Source organism: Aulonocara sp. 'chitande type north' Nkhata Bay, linkage group LG22, assembly GCF_057382095.1.
Source record: "Aulonocara sp. 'chitande type north' Nkhata Bay isolate Kocher_YH1m ecotype deep benthic linkage group LG22, A_spYH_male_GT1.1, whole genome shotgun sequence".
NCBI lineage: Eukaryota > Metazoa > Chordata > Actinopteri > Cichliformes > Cichlidae > Aulonocara > Aulonocara sp. 'chitande type north' Nkhata Bay.
Window position 1 is genome coordinate 21462582 of NC_141364.1, and position 27997 is coordinate 21490578.

Consider the following 27997-nt stretch of genomic DNA (forward strand, 5'->3'; position numbering starts at 1 on the left):
TGGGGACCAAAAGGAAAGGAGTGTATTACTGTGCAGGGTGAACAGATGGATCTTACTGAGAAACAGAATGGAAGAATAACACACCTTAGTCGACGCCAAGCTCTGTGCGTGCATGTTGCGTTCGCTCCACGTTGCTTTTTCCATCCTGTTCCTGGGCTGAACAGTGAGGGGTGAACAGGATGTCCAAAACACCCTCCAAGTGCATATTCTGCGTGTCACTGTAGATGCTGCAACAACCAGTCTACACAGGGTGAAGACAAGACTGCTTTTTGAATTGCATCCACACCCATAAAGCCTTGGGCTTGGTAAGTAACAGTGTGTGGTCCTTTCAGTGAAGCAGTGTTTTTGTCCTATAGAAACTCATCTATTCAAAAAAACTGGGACCTTCATTATATTACCAACACCTTTGTCATCCATGTTATGATCTGGCTCAAAGAAGTTTCACAAAGAAGAGGTTTTATTTTAAATTACATAATAAATTTGCTAAAACTGTTGGTACCGACAAGAGCATAATGAAAAAATCTGGTGTGCCTCTCCAAAGTCAGCCTCAGACATGCATTTATCTACGCCACACCAGGTGTGGTCAGTTTAGCCCAGTAACACCTGCAGACTCTTGCACTGCCACTGCAAAGAGAATAGGGGTTTCAGAGGGTTGTAAAATCCATAATCCATTAAATTGTATCACAAAAAGAAGAAAGCTCTAACTTTTACCACATTTCCAATGTTTATTGACCTTGACACGGATAGCCAGCTAAGTCATTCAATGCGAAATCAGTAAAATCTGACAGTTCCCACCTGAACTTTGCACACGTTGTGCATTTGTATAAGGCTCACTTGTTTTATTGTACAAAAATCAGCTGACTCTGCAGGGGCTAGGAAGGAGGCACTCATTTGTTTTGCTTGGAACATCCCAGCTCTGTAACCTGAATGCACTAATAACAATGCAGAGATACAGAAACGTGTCTCATGAATACCACCGAACGGGCAGTGAAGGCTGCCCAGCGACATCCTTTAATTGGGTGGCTTTCTTGCTAAGCTGGAGTCCTGGACTTTACATTTTGGCTTGCTTTTCATTTTTTATTTCTCCTACCTTGAGAAACAGCTTATGCCAAATCAAATCACGTCGCATACCCAGGAACTCATTAGCGCCCCTCCTTTTGCTCCAACAAATTGTTCTTCTGATGCATCGTGCTGAGCGTAAGGGGAATAGGAACATGAGGTGAACAAGCTACACATTTTACAGCTCAGTATGCAAAGCTTATAATTTGTGGCCCAGCATAACCGTCACAGTGTGATGAATATTGTTTGAAGGGATAAGAGATAATAAAGGGTAACAACAGGCGTAGTAAATAAAAAAGCACTCACTGACCTGGTTTCTGTGCATAATGATTGGCTTTAAACGACTTCTTAAACAATGTTGTCAAGAATTTATTAGAGATGAGTTTGAATAATATTGGAAAAATGATTTCTATCATGGCATAAACAGTGTACAACCGCTATAACCTTATAGATTTATCAAGATCTATAAAAATATACATACAAACCACTTCTGATGCTCATACTTAGTAACACAGGCCTCTTTCCCGCTGATGCAGTGCAGGTGCCAGTTCTGCCCTGTTGCCTGGCTCTGCCCTAGACTGGTTTTCTTCCTACTTATCAGACAGGACCTTCTCTGTTAGGACTGATAGGTTCTCCTCTAACACTGCTGCCCTGACCTGTGGTGTCCCACAGGGCTCAGTTTTAGGTCCATTACTATTTTCTTTTTATATGCTTCCTTTAGCTAGTATCATTCAATCTTTTAGCAACCTGTCTTATCATTTTTATGCTGATGACATTCAGCTCCATATGTCCTTTAAGCCTCATCAGCTGGATAGGCTGTCCACCCTAGTCCAGTGCTTAACCCAGGTTTCTGATTGGCTTTCAAGCAACTACCTTGTTCTAAATACTAACAAGACCGAGACCATGATCATAGCTCCTCCTGAGCTACATTCTAAAATCAGTCAGGTTCTTGCCTCTTTCTGTCCATCTGTCAAGTCAAATATTCGAAATCTTGGAGTAATATTTGACTCTTCTCTGGGCCTTGACTCTCATGTAAAATCTTTGTCTCGTTCCTGTTTCTATCATTTAAGAAACATATCTAAACTGCGACATATGGTTTCCTCAGCTGAACTGGAAAAACTCATTCATGCATTTGTGTCATCACGCTTAGATTACTGTAATTCCCTGTTTACTAGCTTGGATAAATCATCTCTCTCTCGCCTCCAGACAATACAAAACGCAGCAGCCAGATTACTAACTCGCTCTACCAAGCGTGTTCACATCACTCCCATCTTATATTCTTTACATTGGCTCCCAATAGAGTTTAGAATTCGCTTTAAAATTCTTGTTTTAACATACAGAGCACTAAATGGCCAGGCTCCAGATTACTTATCCAAGCTTCTTTTAAAATACACTGCTGCTCGTCATCTCCGCTCACAGACTCAGAGTCTCTTAGTTGTTCCCCGTACACGATTGAAGACAAAAGGGGACAGAGCCTTTCAGTCTGTTGCACCAAGGCTGTGGAACAGTTTACCACTACAATTACGTTTGCTTGACTCTGTGGATTCTTTTAAAAAACAGTTAAAAACTCTTCTGTTCAAACAAGCCTTTTGTTGATCTACATATTTTATTTTATTTTTTTTACATTATTTACATTTGATTTTTTACATTGTATATAATGTCTATTGATTTTATTGTTTATTTTAATATTTTAATATTTGTGTACAGCGCTTTGTGATTGCCTGTCTGCGAAAAGCGCTTAATAAATAAAGTTTACTTACTTACTTACTTACTTACTTACTTACTAATAATACATAAAGTATTTGTTCGCTTTAGTGTAAATGTTTATGATTTTGAAAGTATGTGGTTCTATGCATTATATGGGTTACATATGAAACTGATGTACAAGGTCATCCTGAGGCTTTTAATTAGGAAGATTCGGTTATACAACATTGCAGTGTTGTTGCTCATCTTGATTTTAGTAGCTTGCCATTTGTGTTGATGTGGCCTGTTTGGGTTCATTGGTGGAGTTCACTTGTTCCCTATTATTGGAATTTTTGTCCTGTATAAAATATTAAAATGAAATTTTATTTTAAAAAAAAAAGGCATGAGAAAGATTTGAAAGGTTTTTGTTAACACGATCTTTTTGAAACTTTGCTCTCGGTTTCTAGTTTAAAGGGATAACACAGGTGTAGCCTAAAATGAAATTAGGACACCTGATATGTCATATGTTTACAGACTAATAAGCAGTAAGCAAACTACAACTGTCACTAGTTCATGACCAAAGCTATCTACCAAGCAGCTGAAACATTTCTCAGAATAATGCAGTCAATTCAGCTGAGAGTTCAGTCACTTACGTCACTATTGTTACTGACATGAAGCTATTCTGTGTGTGGATAATAGCCTGCTGCCACAGTCTTAAATCTTTAAATGTTTTGTTTTTACTGCCTTGTGGGAATGCAAGTCTGAATTTATTATTATCTTTTGGTTGTTTTTTATGTTGTCATTTTTGGACAGTTATAGCTCTTACTTTTGGAGGCATGACTGTGGAAGTAGCATGTGAGACAGTTCCAACGTTTGAAGCTGTGGCCGTAACAGCAATAACCTCCCTGGTCTTCCTTGGTTACTGCGAGGTGACTGAAGGCATGAAGAGTGAGTCTACATCTGTACACATTTTTAACCATTTAGTTTAGTTTTTGTTTTTTCTCATTGACCCTCGTATGGGGTCAAAGGGCAGCCTCCCTCTGCCAATACCTTGCTGATCAGTTGTTATTTTCTTATTTTATAGAGTGATGACCTGATGCAGGTGTTAAACTGTAGTTTTCTTTCCCGTCTGCCTGAAAGGCCCTGTGATTTGCTTGTTATAAAATCTCCCCATGTAATCATTTTATCTTATTAGACATTTGAGTGAACATTTATTTAATTCACATAATCCCTCACTGGTGACTTTAGTATGTAGACCTCTTCAACTAATCGCCCAATGGCAGCAGCTCAGTGCATTTAGGCATGCAGACATGGTCAAGATGATCTCCTGAAGTTCAAACTGAGCATCAAAATGAGAAAGAAACTGAACTGAGTATTTCAGAAACTGCTGATCTGCTGGGATTGGGCTGATACGAAGACTATGGTCGCTCAAATAACCACTTGTTGCATACCATGCTATACAGAAGAGCAACTCTGAATGTGCAACATGTTGCACCTTGAAGCAGATGAGCTACAGCAGTAGAAAACCACACTGGGTGCTGCTGCTGTCAGCTAAAAACAGGAAACTGAGGCTATTTAATGTGGTTTATAATGCATTATAAAAACACAGAAAATAGAATTTAAAATTAATTCACTTTTTTAAAAAAATTGTCATGAAATTGTTAATAAAAATCTATGACAAGAAAATCTAAAGCATTAAATTCACCACTGATCTGAGCCTCTGACTCACATTTTTTTTACTGGGTCATGACTCAATCAGTTAACTTGAAATGATGAACGTACTCTTTGCCACAGGACAACAATCGTGTCAGTTAACATTAAGAATATTGCTTAAAGAAAAAGGAGAAAATGAGAATATAGAATTTCTTTCTCTTGCTACTTTGTAAAAAAAAAGATTTAGTCTGTGTGGGTTCTCTCCAGGTACTCCAGCTTCCTCCCACATTGCAAAGACCTACAGTTAGTGGGGTTAAGTTAAGGTCTGGTATAGGCTCCAGACCCACCGCGACCCTGAATAGGATAAGTGGAAGAGGATGGATATATCCTTTATTTAACCAGATAGAAGCCTCACTGAGATTACAAAATTCATTTTTCCAAGAGAGACCTGGCAGCAGAAATTACAAGTATACCACATAACAATATAAAAAGTAAACGAACAAATACACCTGACATATATTACAAATTACAAGGCAAGTGAATGCAAACATCCGACTCCTACGCACTAACAAAACATCGCAAGAGAAACAGCAAAAGCAGTTTCACTGATCGAGAGAATTATTTTCTCTAAATGCAAAGAGAGAAAAAAGGTCGCAGCCACTGCAGTGTTGTTAGAGAACTCCTATAGGCTGCATCATTTCTACCATGCAGATGCCTTTAATTGGAAGAGGACGTGTGCACTTTCTTTATGATACACATGAACACAGAACAGCCATCACTGACTCTCAAAGCTCTGCCAGGATTACGGGACTGTAGAATTCAGGTGATCAGGTTTAATTAATACACACATAATTTGATCCAGCTTTTTCATAATTATCAATCATATAAAAACATGTAACATATTTACCTAAGGGTTCCTGAAAAGGGTATGCATTCACTGGACACTTTAATAGGCACACCTTGCTAATGCCTGGGTTGGACCCGCTTTCACCTTCAGAACTGCTTAAATTCTTCATGGCAGATTCAACAAGGGGCTGGAAACATTCCTCAGGGATTTTGGTTCATGTTTATATGACAACATCACACAGTTGCTGCAGATTTGTTTGCTGCACATCCATAATGTGAGTCTCCTGTTCCACCACATCCACAAGGTGCTCTGTTAAACTGAAATCTGGTGCCTGTGGGGGCCGGTTGAGTGAACTGAACTGATTTTAGAAACCAGCTGAATTAAACTTTGTGATCTATCATATGTACAGTGGGGCAAAAAAGTATTTAGTCAGCCACCGATTGTGCAAGTTCCCCCACCTAAAATGATGACAGAGGTCAGTAATTTGCACCAGAGGTACACTTCAACTGTGAGAGACAGAATGTGGGAAAAAATAAAAAAAATAAAAAAAATAAAAAGAAAATCCATGAATCCACATGGTAGGATTTGTAAAGAATTTATTCGTAAATCAGGGTGGAAAATAAGTATTTGGTCAATAACAAAAATACAACTCAATACTTTGTAACATAACCTTTGTTGGCAATAACAGAGGTCAAACGTTTACTATAGGTCTTTACCAGGTTTGCACACACAGTAGCTGGTATTTTGGCCCATTCCTCCATGCAGATCTTCTCGAGAGCAGTGATGTTTTGGGGCTGTCGCCGAGCAACACGGACTTTCAACTCCCGCCACAGATTTTCTATGGGGTTGAGGTCTGGAGACTGGCTAGGCCACTCCAGGACTTTCAAATGCTTCTTACGGAGCCACTCCTTTGTTGCCCGGGCGGTGTGTTTTGGATCATTGTCATGTTGGAAGACCCAGCCTCGTTTCATCTTCAAAGTTCTCACTGATGGAAGGAGGTTTTGGCTCAAAATCTCACGATACATGGCCCCATTCATTCTGTCCTTAACACGGATCAGTCGTCCTGTCCCCTTGGCAGAAAAACAGCCCCATAGCATGATGTTTCCACCCCCATGCTTCACAGTAGGTATGGTGTTCTTGGGATGCAACTCAGTATTCTTCTTCCTCCAAACACGACGAGTTGAGTTTATACCAAAAAGTTATACTTTGGTTTCATCTGACCACATGACATTCTCCCAATCCTCTGCTGTATCATCCATGTGCTCTCTGGCAAACTTCAGACGGGCCTGGACATGCACTGGCTTCAGCAGCGGAACACGTCTGGCACTGCGGGATTTGATTCCCTGCCGTTGTAGTGTGTTACTGATGGTGACCTTTGTTACTTTGGTCCCAGCTCTCTGCAGGTCATTCACCAGGTCCCCCCGTGTGGTTCTGGGATCTTTGCTCACCGTTCTCATGATCATTTTGACCCCACGGGATGAGATCTTGCGTGGAGCCCCAGATCGAGGGAGATTATCAGTGGTCTTGTATGTCTTCCATTTTCTGATGATTGCTCCCACAGTTGATTTTTTCACACCAAGCTGCTTGCCTATTGTAGATTCACTCTTCCCAGTCTAGTGCAGGTCTACAATACTTTTCCTGGTGTCCTTCGAAAGCTCTTTGGTCTTGGCCATGGCGGAGTTTGGAGTCTGACTGTTTGAGGCTGTGGACAGGTGTCTTTTATACAGATGATGAGTTCAAACAGGTGCCATTCATACAGGTAACGAGTGGGGGACAGAAAAGCTTCTTACAGAAGACGTTACAGGTCTGTGAGAGCCAGAGATTTTCCTTGTTTGAGGTGACCAAATACTTATTTTCCACCCTAATTTACGAATAAATTCTTTACAAATCCTACCATGTGGATTCATCGATTTTTTTTTCACATTCTGTCTCTCACAGTTGAAGTGTACCTCTGGTGCAAATTACTGACCTCTGTCATCATTTTAAGTGGGGGAACTTGCACAATCGGTGGCTGACTACATCCAGAAATGCATATACTATTATATATTGTACATATATTTATTAGTTTCAGATGTAGCCATTCTTGTATCTTGCTTGTTTACATTATTGTATTTTCCACAACTCTGTTGCTTGTGAAGCTCGCACACAAGAATTTCACTCACATGTGCTGTACCAATGTACCTGCACATGTGATGTGACAATAAAAGTGATTTGATTTGATTTGATTTTGATTTGACTAAACACTTTTTTTGCCACATTGTAGCTTCAGTTTCCTGTTCTTGTCTGGCAGGAGTGGAACCTGGTGTGGTCTTCTGCTGCTGTAGCCCCTCTGCCTCAAGATTCAACATGTGTATTCAGTGACGCTCTTCTGTATAACTTTGTTGTAGTGAGTAATTTGAGCTGCATCCTTCCTGTAAGCTTGAATCAGTCTGGCCATTTTCTTCATTATTACCTCATTATTCAAAGCAGATGAGGCGTTTCCACCCAGAGAACTGCCACTCAATGGAATTTTTTTTTTTTAACCATTTTTTGTTAACTCTAGAGACGGCTGTGTGGGAAGACTACCGCCCCCCCCCCCCCAAATTCACTTTAAACTTCAGCAGATCCTCTTGACGATTAGGTGTTTGCGTTAACAAGCCATACACATAATGATAATGATTTCAAAGCTCAAATCACAGGCTGTAATTTAATTTGAAATGATATTCTGGCACATGTGTACCGCCAACATGCCAATCAATGGATTGGAAGGTGGACCCCTGCAAATAGCACAAAGTCACAAAGAAACCAGCTGAATGAGGATAAAAGCAACAAAACTGTTTCATAAAAAAGAACCTTTAATGAGCAGAGTTCAGTCTACAGATTTCTCAACTCTGACATCAGAGCACAAACAGTTCACAAAGAGTGGATGAGCTGCACTGTTGAACAAATACACATCAACTGTGTCTACCTGTTTGCGAATCCTTCAGTGTTGAAATGAAACTACTGAAGCGTTGCAGAGTTTAATTGTGAGCAGCTGTTCCAGATGCTTGGTTTAGATTGAAAGACGAGTGATGTATTCACACCTGCACGTGCTGTTTTCTGATTAGTTCAGCTGTGACTGGATGATGGAGGACCAGTGGGAGCTGGTGCTATCCCATCAGGTTGTGAGGGTGGATCTGAGATAGTGACAGAAGAACTTTGTGTCAGTACACTCCGAAATAATATAAAATAATAAATCTAGGACAACAGCGGAAAACACTCACACATGCCATTTGGAGCTCCAGGGTGTCGAGGAGCCATCGTTTGGGCATTTCCTCCTGCAGGCATCATTCGGTTAGGAATGGACTGGCCTAGGGAGGAAAAGGGATTAAAATTCATTGGCAGACTAACAAACAGCACTGAACCGATTTCTGTGACAGTGGATGCACCTTACAATGTGATCATGTTATGGGTTTTATATTAAGAATTGAAGGGTTAACCATATTTATAGACTGATAGGATGCTTTCAGTGTCCATGTTCAGACCTGAATGCTGCATTGTGTAACCCGGCTGCCCCTGCTGCTCCCTCTGCTGGCGAACCTTCATCTCCACCTGCTTCAGCTGCTCAGTGTGGAAAGTCTGTCTTTCCGTCAGCAGCTGTTGCCGCTGCTGCTCTAACTGCATGGGACACGCATATGCACAGGTGTTAAATACTGTTTTTGGTTTCTATGTGGACACAAACCTTTCAGAGATCTACTGGAGTGTGGAATTATAGCTCACAAATGAGCAACAAGACATGGAGTAGTTAAGTAAAGTTTCCCTGTATAATAGAAGACATCGTTATCACTCACAGCCTCTTTCTCGCGGTCCATGATGGTTTCAAGTTCTTCGAAGTGTCTCAACTTGATCTCCAGCTTCTTCATCTGGGTCTCCACCAGCAGAGCAACCAGCGACTTGATCTTTCTCTCTTCTACTGCTGCCAAATGCTTCAAATACAGAGTAAAAAAAGCCAGTGATAGAAGACAACAGTAGTTGGTATAGTGGTTGTAATAGCTAAGAATGTAGCACAGGTAAAACAACCACAGGAAGCGGAGACAAACACTGGGAAGTATACAGTATATTCTTCATATATCCCCAATCAATTATATGCAAAGTGGGAGAGTTTCCTTCAAGTAACCTTCAAGATATTTTACATCTGTTTTGGTTGCTAGGAAACCTGTGGAATAAATGGAGAAAAAAAAACCCCCAAACCCTCCACTTAAGCATTTCTTTAGTTTATATATGCGCGATTGGTTGGATTTTAAGCCAGTGGGTGGGCTTTACCTTGGCCTTCGTGGCAGCCGAGGACAGAGCTGCTGCTGCTGCCGTGGCAACGCTGCCCTCCACCAGCTCCAGCTCCATCACTCTCCTCCCGTCGTCCCCATCCCCCTCCCGCCGGCCTGCGTTCTCGTCGCCATCTCCCCTTACTGAAGCGCACACGAGAAAATTTCGTTATTAGAGCCGCTGATGCGTATATGCATACATACGATGCAAATTCACTGTAGCGCACATATTGATGTACCATCTCTCTCCTCAGCAAGTATATTTTCAGCATTTTCTCTTTTGACTCCCTCCACTTTTGGCAAGCTGGGTTCCACCTGGAGCCCGTCAGTCCTGACAGTAACCTGAAATGCAAACACACGCTCAAGTTAAGCAGCATACTCCACCAGCACACACAATAAACTCTCTGAGCTCCTACTGGTACATTACCTGATGAAGGTTAGAATTTGGCTCCAGTTTTTCTGCATCTACCGCTTCTATAAGATACAAAGCAATGAAATGTTAGATTATGACAGCACAGTGAGAGAGTAATGTGCAATTTTGCCTTTCTATATTTCAGCATTACCATTCTTTTCTGGCTGGTTCAACATTTCAGAGGCTTTTTCCGTCGATTCCTCCTGCACTTTAGAAAACTCCTCTGAAAGCAGAAAGCAACAGTCACAACACACATTTCCCCTGTTTTGCAAACATTGTGTATACGATATACTATCTCAGAGGTACTTAAAAACTTAGATTACACAGAAATGAACCTTCTTCCCTCTGTAGTCTTACCCAATGCTGCCTTAGCTGCGGCTGATGCTACACGAGGATCCACCACAGATGCCAGAAAGGCCACGGTGCTCATAACAGGGTTCTCTGATTGGCTGAAAGGCACAGGCTGAAATGCCAGTGGACCAAGAGAGGCCGAAGAGTCTTCTAGGTAAGGGTCTTCTATCGGCAGACGGAGGAAGTGGAGGATACATTCGTCCTGCGTTCTGGAGCCCACGTGCTCTGAAACTTTGTTCCAGTCATCTCGGTAAACCTCTAAGGCCTGAGAAACGTAGAGGTGGTAATAGAGAGACCAAGACGAACAAGGCTTAAGGGCTTGGGTAAAAGATCTCATTACATAAAAGATCTCATAAATAAAAAATGCAAAATGCATGTGACGATAAAGTTACTGGTCTTACCTCTAACAGCAAAAGAGTCTCCTGCTCTGTCCACTCTCTTCCTGCGCTCGCTCCTTTAGTCTGAGACAAGTATCACAAATATGACAATAATTTAAGAATAAAGCTTGTATGACACTGTTAAATAAAACACATTCTGGTCTATTCTATGAGACACAGTGGAAGAGTGTCTCTTTTAAGGAATTTTGAGACTTGCTGTTAAACAAACCTCTCAAATTAAGACGTATCTTCAAGATTCATAACACTCCGCAAAAGTCTTGAGCTACACTTTAATACTTTGCTAGAAAAAATGGGATGTGGATGCAGCGATTTATTAAAACATGTACACATGCATGGAAAAACTGACTTTGTACAATTATGATGAGCTTCGAAGTTTATATTCGGTATGACCACCTTTATTCTTTAACACACCCTGAACAGTGTGTGAATGTGAGAGTGAATGAATAGTGGAATTGTAAAGCACTTTGAATGTCTAGAAAAGCGCTATATAAATGCAATCCATTAACTCTCTTAGGCAGCTTTCTTGCAGTTTCTTTAAGTAGTCTTAAAGAATAATTCTCCAGGCTTCTTGAAGGACGTTTAAAGCTCTTCTTTGGATGTTTGCTGCATTTCATTCTGTTCTCTATCAGGCCTCCACTTGTCCGGTTTGCTCAATTTCTTTAAGGACACACTGCACACCATGCTTTGAAACGCCAATTCATCAGCTAAAAGCTCTTTCAGAATCACCTTGTTAGTGTAAAAACACTATTTTATGCCTGTCAAGCTGTGTTAACTTTAGCATTTTTCACAGATTCGACTAAAGAAATGAGAACAAATTCTGTATTTTTGCGTCAGGCTGCAAGACACAAAGTGCCTGAAGATACTGGTTGTGTCAGACACAACACTGGTTCATCCCATGAGTTTGGTGCCTTTTTATTATTCATATGTCAAGTGGTTTAAGTGCCTTAAAATGCTCTAAAAATAATCAGGTAAGAGGACTGGACTGAAAATTGTTGAAAAAGTATCCACTTTCCAAAGAGAACTTTGGACAGAAAGTCTGGAGAACTATTTCTCAAGACTTGGCACCATGGAAGCACAACATAAAGAAATGAAAACTGGATCAAGACTTGTACTGAGCTGTAGTTGCTCTTTACTGTAAGCACCATTATAAACTATTTTTTTAACTTTTTGTATTAACAGTGTAAGACCTTAGGGTGTTTCTTGGCATAGATGTCAGTACGCAGACCAAAGTTTTGGCAGTCTGAAGGTTTCTCTCTGCTCTTTTCTGGGAAATACAACATGTGCTGTGAAGCTGACACCTGCGGAAATAAGTAAGAGTTTGTCAGAAGATGTTTCACATGACAAAAACTGCGTTTTAAACTTGTCTGTGCTGAGAGCTTTGCGCAACAGCATCACGACAAACCTGTAGCGGTTTGTGTTGCAGGGGGGCCAGCCCAGATGGCGTGTCAGCGAGTACGTTGAAGTGAGGGGTGGGTGGAGGTCCCATAGGGAGAGGCCTGCTCTCTGCATCCACTTGGTAGTTAATCAAACCCCACTGCTCCAAGAATGCATGAACCCTGGACACAAACATTTGTTTCATATTAATTCTAATCTGCTGTAGCTGGAACAGCCCCCATAGCTCAAACACATGTAAATACATTAACAAACTCAACATGTTTTAGACACAAATACTTATTAACTACAGAATCATTAACGACACATATACCACCTACTGCTCCTTTCCAGCATTAACAGATTTCATTTACTAACACATTCACAGATAAACACCTACACACTAAACCTAATTTAGCAGATGCAGCAGACACACATGACAGCAAACACCCACACGCACAAAGTTATACCTTATGAGGGCACAAACGTCTCCAGTCAGGTTGCGTCTACAGGATGTTGAACTGAGGTATTCCTGGGGGTTCAGCCGGTATGTGTCGATCATGAAGTTACGATATGCCAGGTAGCTGCGAAGGTGTAAAGAAAGCTATACTGAGGCCTTCTCGATCATCTGTAATAGCGGTAAAGTCTAAACATCAGCAGTACTCACATTTCAGGAGTTTTTGACTTGTTCTTCCCATTGAAGAATTCAGGGAGTGCACGTTTCTCTATCGAGTGAATGCTGGACAAGATGCACAGGGAGCTTTTAGGTCTTTTGAATAAAATTAAGAGGTTCAGCATACAGGTAAATGCAAATACATATTCTTACCAGTTGTAATTGAACCATGATGTGTAGCTCGGTATTATTATGTGATGTGTTTGTTCTGTGATGTTTTCCTCTCCCTCTAATAGGCGTGGGATCTCTGCTCTTCCATCCTCATCTTCCTAAATAGAGATGAGCAATACACAGAGAAATATTACTTTTTGCAAATCTGGAAACTAAACCCAAAATTCCTACAATTAGAAAAGTTTTAAGTGAGAGAAATGACATCATATTTACCCGTCCTGGGAAATCATCCTCCTGGTCATCTGAAAAAAAGACAGTGGTTACAAGGATGTAAAAAAAACAAAAATCACACATAAACATACGAATGACATATTTAAAAAAATTTATTTTAATGTTTCGAGACTTCTCTGTATGCATTTACGATGGCACAAGCATGCCTACCTAGGTCAGCCATGATCCCTCCTTTCACTGGAGTGTTCTCACTGTCCTTCTTAAGGTTGACTACATAGATCGGATAAGAAAATATTAAACACATTTAAACACTTTAGAGGAAATGTACACATTTTTAATGAGTTTTGGACACTGTCTTCAAGAGTTTCACCATTCTTGGGTAGTATGACCTCCTCCATGTTAGGCACAGGAATCGGGTCTTCCATGTCTTTGGTCAGGTCCTCTTCTGGCTCCTCGTCCTGTTGTCCACGCCTTCTCCTGTGTGTGAGCACACAAATCAACAGTGATACCTTTTGTGACAACCCAAAAGCACAGCCCCGTATTAAAAGAAACACCTATGTCTTACCCTTTCTTTCCTTTCTTCCTGCCTTCAGAGGAGGGAGGGGACGGGGAGCGCCTTCTCTTTTTGGAGGGTGTAGACTTTGGATCCTGTAACAAAAAGTTAAAGGCAGATGGAGAAAAACTAAAAATGGAATAGAGACTATTTTGAAACAAAAGAGCAGGATTTGCAACTTTGTGTCTGACAGCTGTTTTTCATCTCTAGGAGAATTGTCTGAAATGGGAAAAGAAGCGTGTCTGCTTACAATTCTGAGAACAAAAGAATCACACAACAGGATCACACCTGCTTTTTGCAGTTGATTAAACTGTTAAAACGTAAGCATGCATTAATAACAGGGGAACTCCTTCCTAAGCCTACAGACCAGTGCCATTTTTTACTACTTCACACAAACCTGGTCGTCTTGGAGGTGAATACGCTGCCGGAGGATGACTGGCACATTCCTTTCGTCCACACAGTAGTCTTCCTCATTCATCCATTCGTTGAAAACATCCGTGTCCAGAATCCAACCAGCATGGACCTGGAGAACACGCACGCACACACACACACCCACACAAATTGAATATTAATGAGTGATGCATACTTCGGTATCTCATCAAGTGTAAGAAAGGAATACAGAGCATGCTAAATGAATAGGATTCAGTCAGCTGTAAAATTTCTGTAAATTTTTTAGACATTATATAAAATCATCTATTATTTATAGTACGCGTGGTTCCTTAATGTCCCCGCTGACAATCACATTCTGTCTGACAAAGAAAACTGAAGACAAACATCACTCAGTAACTGCAGCAGTAACTAACTCCTGACAGCGTGATGTATGTGGTGCCACACTAACCCTCCAGGGCCTTTCTGGATGTGGCAGCTCTTCAACCTCTCCCTCAACATCACTCGATGACAGCCAACTATCATAACTGTAAGAGACAAGAGACGTTGTCACTTCATGCTGGTCAAGTGTTGTGTGTGTGTTTGTGCTTGCTTTACCTGTCAGGGTGCATGCCCCAGTGTACCAAGACATGCTTGTCTTTCCGCATGACAGGACGCATCCATTCATCTAAAAACAGATGTGTATACAAAATGTATTTAAGCTAAGTGGTAGGCATCATAACATCAGCAAACACATATACACATACAAACTTTAACTAACCTTCCTCTGTCGAGGGAGGGCAGGGGTATATGTGATGACTGGCAAGCGTTCTGTCCTCTGTAACAGTACCCTGCAGGGGGACAAACTGTGAATCAGTAGCACTGAAATCCAACTACTGTATCAGAGCTACATACATTTAGTCTCACTCTGAGCTACAAATAATCTTCTACTTATTTGCAGTACTTTACCTGATGTTTGGTGATGATGCCAGTTAGTCTGCCGACCAGATCCTGATCCAGTGTAGGGTCCAGATATACGACAGGCAATGACATGCAGTTGTTCTGTTGTGACAAATATTCAAGTTCGTGAAGGAACAGTCCTTGGTGTGTATGTGTGTGCAGTTGTGTGTATTGAGATTTGCAGTTTTCACCTGGATCAGTGCTTTTTCAATTGTACCAAACATCTCCACGTTCCTCTCAGTCCTTGATGGATTCTGTAAGTCAAACCTTCGCCTGTGTGAAAATAGGTAGAGAACAAAGAGATATTAAGGACACAGGTGGAAGCAAATGAGATCTGTTAGGGATCATATTAGGAAACTACCCACCAGCCCTGATCAAACTTGAACTTGTAAGCTGTGCCAAGAATGTGGCAGAGTCCATCACCTGGTCGCAAGTCAAGGAAGCACTGTGCCTGTAGAGAAATCAACAAGGTTTTCTTGTGGGTTTGGGTCATGGACATGAACAACTTTCATTATTTGGGTGTTGTTGTTGTTTTTAATCCTCTTCACTATTAAGTGTCACGCATACTTAGAGGCAAGCATTTGCTTCCACAGTTTTAAACTCATCAATCAATAATCAGTCTACTACTACTTTAATAGTGAAAGTACACTACAAAGTGAGGCACTTACAGCGACTTACAAGCCAATTCTATCAGGCATTTTAAAGTCACTTGTGACGACAATTAGATAGACAGTGAGAGATAGACTCACAGGCAGCTTGGTGAGTGCAGGGCTGGTAGCTTGTCGGCCAAATGCATCCTCTTGGAACTGGAGAAGCTGCAGGGTGACTGCAGCCAGGACCTGGCAAGATGGGGCATCCGCCAGAACATACTAACAAATAGAGAGGGTTTGAAATTAGATAGGAGTAGAATTTTTATTTATCGTGCCACTCAATACTCTATTATATACACAAGCTTAGGGCTGTATTTACATGTGATACGACTGCGCTAGATTTGCACTTCACGTTTGTATATCTTTCCTTTTGTGCAGGGTCCGCTGACTTAATTTCTCTATATCTAGACAGCCAGTGTGAACACGTAACCGTATGTTTACGCTGTAACCCACTGGGCTTGCTAACAGGGAGGGGGAGCGGCTAGCATCTTGCTTAGCTTCCTGGTCGGCTAACTACCTTTTTGTAGTGCTTCCCGATCCACTGTCTCACCACTTCCAGCTGGGCTAAAGTATCCGGACTCTCCCAAAACCTAGCGGACGGGCTGCTGTCTTTTTTTCGGTGTGCAAATGCACCGGGGGTGGCTTGGCTTGTCCCGGGAATCCCGAGGTTTGTTCCTCCGGACATTGTGATCGTAATAAAACGTAATTATTTTTCAAACGTGAGAACAAAACTGGCTAGCGCCCTCGCTAGCGTTTGCGTTCTCGTGTTCCCTCGCGAGAACGCAAACGCAATTTAGCGTAAGGCTTTTCAAATTAATTAAAATTTAACTGTCATTATTCAGTGTTGTGGCTTTATTTGCGCGTGTTCTTTGCTGATTTTTTATATAGAGGAAAATTAGATATTATCGTGTTTACAGAGGAATACACACGTTTGTTACTAGCCGGGAACTTTATTTTGAAGTACAAGGACGGAACTGCGCAAGACAGAAAAACACTCGAGCAAGTAAAGAGAAGAAAGTGTCATTGGTTAGTAAAACTCGTAAACATTTACTGCTCTACTAAATACGGCTGATTCTGGATGTCATTTGTCGTCAGTTACTCATAGTTTTATGTTGCAATAACTTCCGATGAGTCTTAATTTTCCAGCCGACAGTCTCTGTGTCTCTTACTTCACATTGGAGCGAACTGTGACTCCTGTCATTTTCTGGCAGTTACCTTCCGTTTATTGCATGATTGCACAGAAACTGTCTTTCGTGCATTTTAACCATCGTGAGTACCATTATCTTATACATCATCTCACTCTAGGAACTCGTCCACGCCCTGAGATGTAATGGGTGTCCATGGTCTGACGACCTTTGTAGAGGGGAACAGACACTTCCTACAAGATGTGAAGTTTAGGGACAGTCGGCTCGTTATCGATGGCTGCAGTCTTTATTTCCGCCTGTACTTTAGCCACGGATTGGATCAGCTGCACGGAGGGGACTACGATGCCTTTGCTTCCCTGCTCGCCCAGTTCCTCACTGCACTGGCAACCTGTAACATCCAGCCATATGTGGTTCTGGATGGAGGTAAAGATGCTTTATACAAGGCCGTCAAGTTAGGATGTTTCAAGTATGTACTTTTCTAGACATTTAAAAAAGGGGACAGCTTACATTATTTCTTTTTCTTTTTATTCTTTTTCTTTTTTTTTTTTAAAGTTCTCTGTATTTGGGTACAACATCATCTAATATCTTCAATTTAAGTACTCACCTCATTTAGTAAACATTCCCCTTAATTTCAATAGGACATCTTAACTTCAGTCATCTTTATATTGCTTTTCATTGTAATAACAAATAGGTCTGCTTATTAAATCATTATATCATTGAACTATATTAGATTTTTTTATCCTTTACCTTTTCATGAATGCTTTTGTTGCTTATATCTTTAATCTGCACAAACCTAAAGCAAAAACCACTTTTCACATTAAATAATGCTATAACACCTGCAAACATCTGTTTTCCTATCTTTTTATTATTATTAGGGATGGACCCCAGTAACAAGAAGTTTGATACTCTACGCCAGCGCCTGCAGTCCAAGATAAAAGAGGCAGACAACCTCTCTCACGGCCGCAATGGCTCTGTTCTCCCCATTCTTACAAGAGACGTCTTCATTCAGGTCCTCATCCAGAGTGGAGTCCCGCTCATCCAGTGTCCAGCTGAGGCTGACTGGGAGATTGCGTGCTTGGCACAAGAGTGGAAATGCCCAGTGCTGACAAATGACAGTGACTTTTATATCTTTGACCTTCCAGGTGTGGATAGTCTCTGGACTTTAACATAGATGCAAAATAGCTCTTTGGTGGTAACAGTATTTTGCAGTATGTATTTTCTCATGTGGTATCTATCTCAATTGTTTTCTGATCTTAGGAGGTTATCTGCCATTCCGTTTTTTCCAGTGGACCAACCTTAACGGTAAAGCCTCGCAACGCTACATCTTAGCTCGCTGCTACACCACTGCAGGCCTGTGTCGCATGTTCGGGGGCATGAACCCCGAGTTGCTCCCTTTATGTGCTGTTCTGACTGGAAATGACTACGGAACTCCAAAAGATACTGAAACCCTTCTTTCTCTGTTAGATGCAAGTCTGTTAAGGAGAGGTGGCGGCAGGGGTAAAGGTAGATCACCCCCTTCTCGTATTGAAGGCCTCCTTCTTTGGCTGTCCTCTTTTAAAACTGTGACTGAGGCCTTAGAAGAAGTGAGCAGCCTAATGGGGGAGGAAGCTTGTAAGGGCAAAAGAGGGCAGAAGGGTGGTCTCGCATCCAGGCTGCTGGCATGTATGCAGGAGTACCATATCAAGGCTCCGAGCTCTGTGGCCCGCTGGTTTTCTGGAGGTAAGGCATTTCAGGGAGGGCAGACCTCTGGGCCGGCACAGCTGCCGGAGTGCCTGTCGACAGCAGCACTTCAGGGTCGGCTTCCTCCCTTGGTGCTTGATGCTTTGGTGATGCGCAGGGTCCTTCTCATCCCGCAGGTGGAGAACAGTAAACTAGCTAGCAGCCACTGTAGTTCTAGAGCCATTCGGCAGGCTGTATATGGGATATTACTGCACAGATCTCAAGATAATGTAACTGAAGGAAGAGTTGGTGGTACACAGTCAATGAAGGGGCCAGGAGGTGAAATACAAGATATGAGGATGCAAGAAAACAGACAGGGAATGAGAGGTGGGAGAGGACGAGGAGGAAGGGGGTGTGGAGGTAGGGGTCAGAGCATAAATGCAGCATTCAGCAAGGAACAAGCAGCTGGGTCATCAACAGTCCAGGCTCAGGGCGCTCCCATTTCTGTGGAAGAGTATGATCGCTTGGACCTGAACTTGAAGAAGATGGAAGTGGAGGCAGTCCCACTCAGAAACCATGTACACCTGGCTGGACTTGGTCAGGTAAACATTTTTCAGAATCAGTATTTGTTTTGCATTTGTCTGGAGTTAGAAGTTTTCCACATGATCTGATTGTATTTTTCAATATTTTTGTTCCAGGCTCCTGCAGCAGTCCGACTTGGTGCCCTGTTACAAGTTTTGGGCGTGAACCAGTCAGCCTTAGTTTCCGTTCCTTTCCACCTGCAGCTGCCTGTAGCTGTGACAGGATTCTGGTTTCGAGAGGCCACACCGACACCCTCACAGCCCCAGGTGCAAGCTTTGGTCCTAGGCATGGTTTATGGAGAGGTCTTCTTGAACACACAGCTTGGAGCTATCCACTATCAACACACTGGTTAGTTGGATTGTATCCCTCCTGGTTTCTTCGACATGGTTAAAAAGACTAATATGCCTTAGTAACATGCCAACCTTTCATTTTTCTTGCCATTACCTAAAAGCTTGTATTTGCTTTCAACACTGCAGTCCCGCAGCCAAACTGGGCTCTGGAACATAAAGTGTGTGCAGGGCTGGATCGACAACGTGTGAGACCAGGTGAGAGACGGGGAGTAGATATTGGAATGGCTCACAGTTTCAGCCAATGGCAGGCCTGCCTTTGGAGTGCACTTTGTCTAAATCAGCTACTGCTGCTGCCGCTGCCAGAACCTCATCTCTCATGGTAAGTACTGTATGTCAGGGACATACAGTAAAAGAAAATGGTACTCTGTATGCATTAGAACTAGAGGTGCAACCAACAAACAGGAGCTGGCAAGGAAAAAGAGAATTATCTCTAGATTTACATGTAGAAAGCTTTAATTACATTTGAAGTGAGTTTGGGGTTTTTCTGCTAAGCTTACACAAATGGGATGATAATAATTATATGTGATATCTGTCCACAGTTATACCACGATGGTAAAGAGTATTTTTTTAGAGTACATTTTTGCATCTTTGTTGCCTTGTTCTCACTCCCTCTGTCTCTCAGGTTGTTCAGTGGTACGCTGGTGCACGGCCTCGTCAGGTATCTGAAAGGAGGCCGAAATGCTGAGTCTCTGCTGCCTGGGGGATCTTTGTCTGCGCAGCTCTACTCCTCCCTGCTGAATGCTATGAGGAACTGCAGTTCCAAAGCCACTCACTCATCCTCAGAATCAGGAAGGAGGGGGAGAGGCAGAGGGCAGGGAGGGAGAGGAAGAGGAAGAGGAAGAAGAGGGAGAGGTGGAAGAGGAAGAGGAGCTCAGGGAGGGGGGAGAGATGCTAATGAGATAAACAACCGGTTTGCTCTCCTTATGAGCGAGGAAGAGTCTGATGATGACGATGAGGATTATTGATAGGGAGACAGAAAAATTAACAGATGGATAAAAAACACTTGCTCGGGGGCCAAATTAAGGAAGGCCAGTCAGTGGTTTACAACAGTTGCTCAGGGAAAAATGACAGCTCTTAATGTTTACCACTGTGTATGTTGCACTAATTTAACTTCCTCTAGTCATAATGTTTAATTGTGCATTGCCATCTTGAGTAATGTCTGTAAAGACATACGTTCATATCAGAACATCAGTTTTTCCACAAATTACACAATTTTAGCATCATTATGCATCATGAGCTTTTATCAAAGTAATCTTACTCTAATGAATGCACTTGTTTTCAGCTTCCCAGTTTTATTTACATATTCGAGCACAACATTTAAACAGTTGTCAGTAACATGAGCAGAAAGTTGTATGGCAGCTAATGAAAAAGTCTGGAGCATTTTATAAAATCTTACATTTTCTTCATTTCATTGCAGCTGCCTTATGTTTCACTAACTTGGTGCTCTTATATTTTTAATCATATTTGTATTTGAAAAGGAATGGAAACGTGTTTTGTAAACCATCACATTGAGCTATGTGTTTTAATTGTAACTGCTTATAGCTAAGAATAAAATGTTAACGCTTTCTCTTTAAAGGCACAACACAAAGCTACTGAACAGTAAGATGCTACACTAGTGTTAAATCAGCACACAGCCAAGAGTTAAGTACTTACAGATGCTGTATCTACACTTTGACACAGAATATTTTACAGCCTATAAAAAAATCTAATTTTACAGTGTTTTGTATAAGGACCAAACCAAATAAAATAAAATATAAACCCAGCCAATATTTGACTGGTTTTTCTTTCACAAACTGATTTACACACATTAAATTCAAACAGCAAAAAAGTTACATCGTAACAAGAAAATGACGTGAATATACAATATGAAATGCTCACACAGCAGTTCAATGGCTAGCACTGTCCCCTCACAGCAAGAAGGTCCTGGGTTTGAATTGACAGGACCTTCCTGTAAGCAGACAAACTACAGAAGTGATAAAAAGATAAGCGAACAGAGTAAACCACATAAACTAAGAAAAACATTAAAAAGCATAAGAACTTTTTTTTTCGATGAATTTGGGAAAACTTCCCGCTGGCCCTTGAAAATTTGCACATGTCCCTCAAATGCTATTTTCTGAGCACTGAAAAAGAAAGAAAAGTGTTTAAAATTACAGTTAGGTCCATAATTTGTTGGATAAAGAAACAATTTATGTACTTTTGCTCCTGCACACCACTACCACCACATAAATCAAATAATCAAGATGTGACTGAGGCTCAAGCCTTCAGGTTTAATTCAGGGGGTTTAACAAAAAGTTTGCATTAACTGTTTTGGTATTGCATTTTTTTTTTTTTTTTGCGCAGTCCCCCATTTTTTTAGAGGTTCAAAAAGTAATTGGACAATTGGCGATCATCTAGTTTCATCACTAGATGAGCCCTGTTCCATTTCAATTTCATGACATGTGACACAGTCATTATATCTAAAGTTGATTCAAAGTCTCAACATTTGTATTTTATAACTCTTCACTGTTTTTACATAATGAGGCCCAAAGAGATGTTCATACTAGTGAAGTATCCAGAAACACCAAAATACACCTATCAGAGAGATGGCAGAAACTTTAGGAGTAAAGTTTCTGCCATCTGCCATTTACGGTAACTAGCATTTGTTGCTGCTGTCACACCTGAAAAAGCATCACTAAAAGACGTTAATTACTTAGGCTGCCATTTTCAGAGGCTCCAATGTATGAAAATGTAAACCCCTCTGAATTATAGCTGCCAGTCTGATCATCTTGATTGTCTAATTCAAAAAATACTGGAGTTATGTACGGAGGCACGGTTACAGTTTGTCCAATGAATTACTGGATCCATCCATCCATACAACATCAAACAAAAATGACCTTACATAAACCCACGTATTTCAGCTACGTTTATATGTCAATTAAAACATTCAAAGACCAAAGTTAGAAGCAACATTTCTCTCATCCAGAACACAGAGCCTGTCTGGGCAACAAGATGCAAACAAAAACTACCCACAGCTCATCACCGAGTCCTGCTGCTCTCTCACTGTTGCTGCCATTCACTGAGCAGTAGGTAGAGACAGGTCAACAGTGTGACAGCAGTAGAGTTGTTGGCAGGCTTTTTAACAGGCCTTCAGATGAATATCTAAATCCCAAATTTTAAATCCTACTACCTATCCAGAGAATGGATAGATGAAACTAGTGTCCAGCCCAAAGAATTAGGACATAAAATTTTGGAGTAGCCAAAAGGAAACTGCCTACTTCACTGGTTAAAGAACATAACCACTTTACAGCCTAACCCTTACTATGAGCTCCTTTCTGAAAAACAAGCCCACAGAAATCAGTTGACTGGCTGTCAGAACTGTCGACAAGCATCACAACTCAATATACGAGTACGCTTAAACTACCTCTACTGCTATGAGGATGATGAGGCTGAGGAAGATGATGCGGCAGTGGCTGCAGCATGTGGCTGAGAGTCTATGAGGTCCATGTCTTCGTCTTCGTTGACTCCGCAGGTGTCGACCACACAAATCAGGCAGCTTGTGACGGGAAACGCTCGCACCTTGTTGCAAGTCACCCACCTGAGCGAAGAAGAAAATCAGAATATTTCGATTCAGCGTTTAAACAAGTTACTACTTAACTGTATAGATTTACAGCCTGCGTTGCCCAGGTGACTGAATTGAACAATGTTTTGTGAAGAAATGCAACTCAAATGGTTTGACAGCATGTTTATGAGTATTTTTTTACTAGTATGATTATTAGCTAATACGCTATTACACCTATTAGCAATATATACCCAGCTACAGTAACCACCAAAAACAACTAAGGAATTAATGAATGAAATAGCCAGACCTGAAAATTTAATGAAAATGTCAATGAAGAAGGTGGTCATGCGGTGTTCACATACTACTGATAAAGACTCTTCAGCAGTATCAATCAAATTGTATTATTTGGGTAGTATTCAGTTAATAACCCAACCTGTCAGTATCAGTGTGGTATTCCAGGGCGTGTCCAAGGCGTCCCACTCCTTGGAATCCTGCCAGCACATAGATGATATCACCAACTGCCGCACACTTCACAGTTACACCTCGCCACGGCATAGGTGAAGCGCCACGCCACTCGTTAGTTGCAATATCATAGTATTCAACCGAGTCCAGTCCACCTAGAAACACACACACAGACAGTTGTGCATATGATTGCATATTAGGGCCACTGAAGGTAGGAAAAAAATGACGGGGAGTGGATGGGCGGTATAAAAATCTGGGGGGACGATGAATTACCTATTGCTCCCTGCCCTCCAACAGCATATATCCTGTTGTTTACAACCACCAGTCCGTGGTTCTTCCTGGCCTCTCTCATCCCACATAACTCCCTCCATCTGTGAAAGGCAAAAATTGAGTGGAACAGGCCAATGGCACTTTAAATGGGCACATTAAGAAGCGTTGTATGTTAAATGTTTGTTGACTCACTGTTGCGTGTTGGGGTCGTAGACCTCACAGTTGTTGAGCACTCTGCCAGAGACATTGTTCCCCACCGTTCCTCCACAAACATAAATGAGCCCGTTGGCCTCCACGGATCCATGGCTGCAGCGCGCCATCAGCATACTTGTTTTAATCTGCCATGACTCTGTCCTGGTGTCGTAGCATTCGAAAAGGTCCAGGGCTGAGCTGCCTGTAGGCACATGTTGGTGGTCGGTCAACCGTGAAGAAATCATTATCTATGCTTTAACAAGACATCTTTACTATTTAAATGTTCCTACTTTTTTAGAGAATGTAATAATAGTAGCACAAACCAGCTTACTTTCCCCATCACATGTCTGCATCTCTTTGGGTAGTTGCACAAGATCCCAGAGTCTCTCATTTTTAAATCTTTTCTCCCCTCACTTCATGCTTACCTACTTCTGATCCCCCAGATGTATAGATCTTTCCCTGGGCAGCGCAGGCAGCCAGACTGTCGCGAGGTGTGGGTGGACCCAGCTTGGAGTACCAGCTGTCCTTCAGGACGTTGTAGCAGTCCATACGCTTGATGGGAAAGAGCTGTGAGCCACCCAAAATGTAAACCACATTGTCCCAGAAGATAGCTGTGGCGTCACGGCGCTTTTCAAAGGGGCAGCGGATGTCAGTCCAGCTAGAGTCCTGTATGGAAAACCATTGTAAACATTCCCAAATATGATTTCAACAGACCTGACTAAACTCAAGTCTCATAGAGTGTTTTGTGAACCAAAGAACAGATTAGGTGCCTGTAAAATTAAAACCTTAAAAAAAACAAAAACAAACAATCTTATCTTTAGCTTATTAATTATACTGTAATACTCAAGAGCACATATCTGCACTCCCTTTAATTGTTCTTTGGTGTGATTGCCCCTGTGACTATAACTCATTAGCATTTGCAGCCCGGTACCTTCGGGTTAAAGTAGCGGCAGGACTGAGGCTGTGAGCCGCCAAACAGAGCAATGCGGTAGTCGTGCTTCTTGCGTCGTGGCCGACTGCTCTCTCCCAGGTCTTCACGGTCTTCCAGGGAGAGCAAGTGGTAACGCATCCCACCTTGGAGAAAAGCACTGGTTATTTTGTTTTGTGTGCGTGCTCAAGTAAAGCGAGCAGCCCTTTGAGGTAATGAAATACCCAATATATGTTATACATCTATCTTTTGCTATCATAATAATGTCGAATGTAGATCATTTAGATTAAGATTCAGCACTTCTACGACTCCAGGGCAAGTCTTTCAAGTATTTCACATTTTGTTTTAGAGGGTGTTAGACTTGGATAAAATTGGAGTGAATTTATTTTCCACAATTAATCAAAATGCAATAATCCACAATGACAAAGTAAAAGGAAAGAGTTACGAAATTTCCCATTTACCGAAGTATTCAGATCCCGTATTATGAGCTCTGGTGCAATCTACCTGTTAGTGGTTTATACAGTTTAACTCGTCCCTCTACAACCAATATAATAATTGGACTGGACACAATTACTAAAGACTCACACCCATCTGAAAACAAAGAGGTGAAGTTGAGTTGAACTTTCCGCAGACCTGTGAGACAGGACTGTGCCAAAGTATAGATCTGGGGATGGATTACAAATATTTTTAAAGCACTAAAAGCAGCCTCAGCCATGCTTAAATTGAAGAAATTTGGAATAACTAACAGGCTTCCTGAGTAATGTGAAACAGAGCGTCTTAGTTAAACAGGTGGCTAAGACCTCAAGAGTAGGCCTGCAGGGAGTTCACCAAAAAGCACCAGATACAGTAAGTGCAGTGTTTTGGGGAAAGAAGTCACTGAGCAACTAACCTTCTGAACAATTCTGCTGAGAAAAATTAGAGAAACTTCCAAAAGCAAGGGCTCTAGGATAATTCCAAGTAGACTGGACCCAAGGGTGCCGCACGAGAAGTCTAAATACTTACATATAAATGAGATATTACTCCTTTAATGCATTTATAAAACATCCTTAAAACCTTTTTTTTGCCAGTGTGAACTGCTTGTGCTTTTTTTGTCCATCGACATGAACGAGACAGTTACCGGTAACTTTGTCTGCTCATTTTGTTCACTTGAAATGTAGAATTTGTACATGCGTGCACGTGTTTTTGACTCTTCCTGCTCACCGATGACCATCTTGAGGCACTGTGGATTGTCCTGGATGAGGGGCTCGGCCTGGACAGTCTTGGAGAGGAATGTTTTGGAAACCAGTGGAAAGCGAACACACCCCAACACCTCCACCATGTACTGCTTTCTGTTACACACATCATACTTCAGCCAGCGCACTGCAGCATCATAAATCTGAGCACAACGCAACAGAAGAACATGTTAACAAATTTTTGGTGACAGACGTCTTCTTTGGCACAAATATATTTAAAGGATGTATACACGCGTACCTGGGCCTCAGCACGGACGGTGAGTTTGTCCTGGTGCAGCAGATGTGTGAGCTGCGCAACATCCAGTTGCAGAAATTCATCCAATTTATAGACTTCAGTGAAGTGAATCTGAAAAAAATCATCTGCAGCCACCTTCAGCTCTGGACAGTCCATGCAGTCTGCAAGGGCTGAAATGCCTACAGGAGAACAGAACAAGAGTAAGTAAATATCATGTGTAACACAAATGGAAGGTCTGTATTTGTATTTGTGCAATCACCTAGGCAGTTTGTTGCATCAATCTGTCCTTTAAGGAATTCCACACACATCCTCTTCACAGGTTCAATCTGATACTGATTGGCTGCATCCAGCAGTGACTGGACATTACTGCTGTTCACGGAGATTCTGACACACACACAAACAAAAAACAAACATGCCTCTCTCAATAAAAATGCTTCTGTTTTTTTTATCTGTAATAATTAATTTGATACACAATTCTTACCTTGCAGTGTAGATAAATTCAATCAGCAGCTCAATAATCTCAGGCTCAGCACTCCTGAGCTCCACCTCGTGGGACATTGACTCCATCATTCTGGCTAGAAGTGAAGAAAATATAACAAACACAAATATAACAAGTGTACTAGCACTATATGACAACATCACTGTCGGTGTGTCAAGATGGGAAGCAGTAATAAATAGATTATGCATAAAAATACATAGTAATCGTTATAGGGGTGGTTATAAACTTTCAGCTTTTGTGCCATCTTTATTGAGAAACACACAATCAATGTAATTACTTAAATAGACTAATTCCTATGTTTGCCTTTATTAGATTAGGAGTGGGCAGATGACACTAAGTAAAATATTCAGTTTTTCTGCAGTGAGGACACAGCCTTTGGGGTGTGGAGATGCAGTACATGCTCGCCTGGCATATACTTTTACATTTAAATTTCTTTCCTTTTGCTCATTCAACTTTTAAAAGCCAAAAACAGGAATCCACAATTCTCATTATTTATGCAACATACATCTGCATCTACTACCTTCTAAAATATAATAAGAAATCACACTCTTGCTCCCCCAATATGCCGCCATTGGTCTTGATTTGTGTTTGTCAGACTTACTGGTGAACATGAGGCTAAAGAAGTGGCTGGCAGCAGCAAGCACCACTCGGTGGGCTGGGAAGTGCTTTCCCTGAACCACCAGGGTCACATCACAGAGAGTACCCTGCAAATCACACGCAGTAATCAGGTGTCAGAACAGAGGAAATGCCTAATGTAAAGCCCTCTTAAAGATATTCAGCCTGGTACTTTTGGTTCGTGTTCCCTCTCTCTCTCCCGCACACACACTCACACCTGTTTTCTCAAATTGTTCATGACTCCCATGATGCTGGACAGTTGCCTGTACTCCTCTTTGGTGGCACACTTTCTCTCGCCCTTCTTTTTTGAGCTTGACGCCTTCTCTGGAGAAGCCATCCCCGTCATGTCAGTCTGACTACTTGACGGAAAACGAAGGAAAAAATGAAGGATTTTGGCACCAACGCTAACAGTATGACTACAGCGTACAGCTGTAGTCTCTTTGTTGTCGCTTAGCTACAGGCAGTTTGCCTGCAAACCCCGACAGCAGCTTGTTGTGAATGTATGAATTTAAAGGCCGACAACTTCACGGCGGCTTCTACATATGGATAAATTAATTTGTCTGCCAGGGGTTAAAAAACAAAACAAATAAGCACAACGTGTTAGCTTAATTGTTCATTCGTGTAGCTAGAACTCAATTTTTTTCTGGTTGTTGTGATGCTCTTCTTCTGCTTCTTCTTTTTCCGTCTTTTTC

The 27997-nt window shown here is 41.6% G+C and overlaps 3 protein-coding genes across 5 annotated transcripts; 1 reads left to right on the forward strand and 2 right to left on the reverse strand.

Annotated features, from left to right (window-relative positions):
- Window positions 1-8056: 8056 nt before the first annotated feature.
- smarcc1b (SWI/SNF related BAF chromatin remodeling complex subunit C1b) lies at window positions 8057-16369 on the reverse strand. Its single transcript, XM_086279226.1, has 28 exons — window positions 16116-16369; window positions 15698-15817; window positions 15314-15399; window positions 15140-15221; window positions 14958-15050; window positions 14770-14839; window positions 14607-14676; window positions 14461-14536; window positions 14020-14145; window positions 13635-13717; window positions 13440-13546; window positions 13280-13339; window positions 13112-13140; window positions 12881-12996; window positions 12722-12793; window positions 12525-12638; window positions 12086-12239; window positions 11871-11981; window positions 10687-10746; window positions 10292-10550; window positions 10086-10157; window positions 9950-9996; window positions 9762-9864; window positions 9524-9666; window positions 9052-9186; window positions 8746-8878; window positions 8485-8571; window positions 8057-8397 (listed from the first exon to the last, which is right to left on the reverse strand). Exons 1-28 carry the CDS (start codon window positions 16281-16283, stop codon window positions 8330-8332), a joined length of 2844 nt encoding a protein of 947 aa, XP_086135352.1. The 5' UTR covers window positions 16284-16369; the 3' UTR covers window positions 8057-8329.
- Window positions 16115-21116, forward strand: aste1b (asteroid structure-specific endonuclease 1b). Of its 2 annotated transcripts, none has more exons than XM_086279227.1 (7): window positions 16115-16624; window positions 16904-17166; window positions 17619-17885; window positions 18001-19004; window positions 19101-19332; window positions 19461-19653; window positions 19957-21116. In XM_086279227.1, the coding sequence occupies exons 2-7, from the start codon at window positions 16929-16931 to the stop codon at window positions 20297-20299; spliced, it is 2277 nt and encodes a 758-aa protein (XP_086135353.1). In that variant the 5' UTR covers window positions 16115-16624; window positions 16904-16928; the 3' UTR covers window positions 20300-21116. The 2 variants fall into 2 exon arrangements, with proteins under 2 accessions (XP_086135353.1, XP_086135354.1); XM_086279228.1 differs by having other exon boundaries at window positions 16121-16265.
- Window positions 20069-27997, reverse strand: klhl7 (kelch-like family member 7). Of its 2 annotated transcripts, XM_086279230.1 has the most exons (13): window positions 27523-27997; window positions 27292-27394; window positions 26673-26766; window positions 26451-26575; window positions 26195-26370; window positions 25925-26099; window positions 24728-24870; window positions 24222-24462; window positions 23797-23998; window positions 23608-23705; window positions 23306-23489; window positions 22735-22908; window positions 20588-21454 (listed from the first exon to the last, which is right to left on the reverse strand). In XM_086279230.1, the coding sequence occupies exons 1-12, from the start codon at window positions 27649-27651 to the stop codon at window positions 22743-22745; spliced, it is 1836 nt and encodes a 611-aa protein (XP_086135356.1). In that variant the 5' UTR covers window positions 27652-27997; the 3' UTR covers window positions 20588-21454; window positions 22735-22742. The 2 variants fall into 2 exon arrangements, with proteins under 2 accessions (XP_086135355.1, XP_086135356.1); XM_086279229.1 differs by having other exon boundaries at window positions 20069-22908.

Coding starts and splice junctions, on each gene's coding strand:
- smarcc1b (XM_086279226.1), bottom strand. CDS start 16,283: ATGTCCGGAGGAACAAACCTCGGGATTCCCGGGACAAGCCAAGCCACC. Junction 14,677..14,769: donor CCCTCCCTCGACAGAGGAAG/GTTAGTTAAAGT, acceptor ATCTGTTTTTAG/ATGAATGGATGCGTCCTGTC. Junction 14,146..14,460: donor ATCCAGAAAGGCCCTGGAGG/GTTAGTGTGGCA, acceptor CGTGTTCTCCAG/GTCCATGCTGGTTGGATTCT.
- aste1b (XM_086279227.1), top strand. CDS start 16,929: ATGGGTGTCCATGGTCTGACGACCTTTGTAGAGGGGAACAGACACTTC. Junction 19,333..19,460: donor TATCCACTATCAACACACTG/GTTAGTTGGATT, acceptor TCAACACTGCAG/TCCCGCAGCCAAACTGGGCT. Junction 19,654..19,956: donor CCAGAACCTCATCTCTCATG/GTAAGTACTGTA, acceptor TCTGTCTCTCAG/GTTGTTCAGTGGTACGCTGG.
- klhl7 (XM_086279229.1), bottom strand. CDS start 27,651: ATGACGGGGATGGCTTCTCCAGAGAAGGCGTCAAGCTCAAAAAAGAAG. Junction 26,371..26,450: donor TGATGCAACAAACTGCCTAG/GTGATTGCACAA, acceptor GTTCTCCTGTAG/GCATTTCAGCCCTTGCAGAC. Junction 23,706..23,796: donor TACGACCCCAACACGCAACA/GTGAGTCAACAA, acceptor TGCCTTTCACAG/ATGGAGGGAGTTATGTGGGA.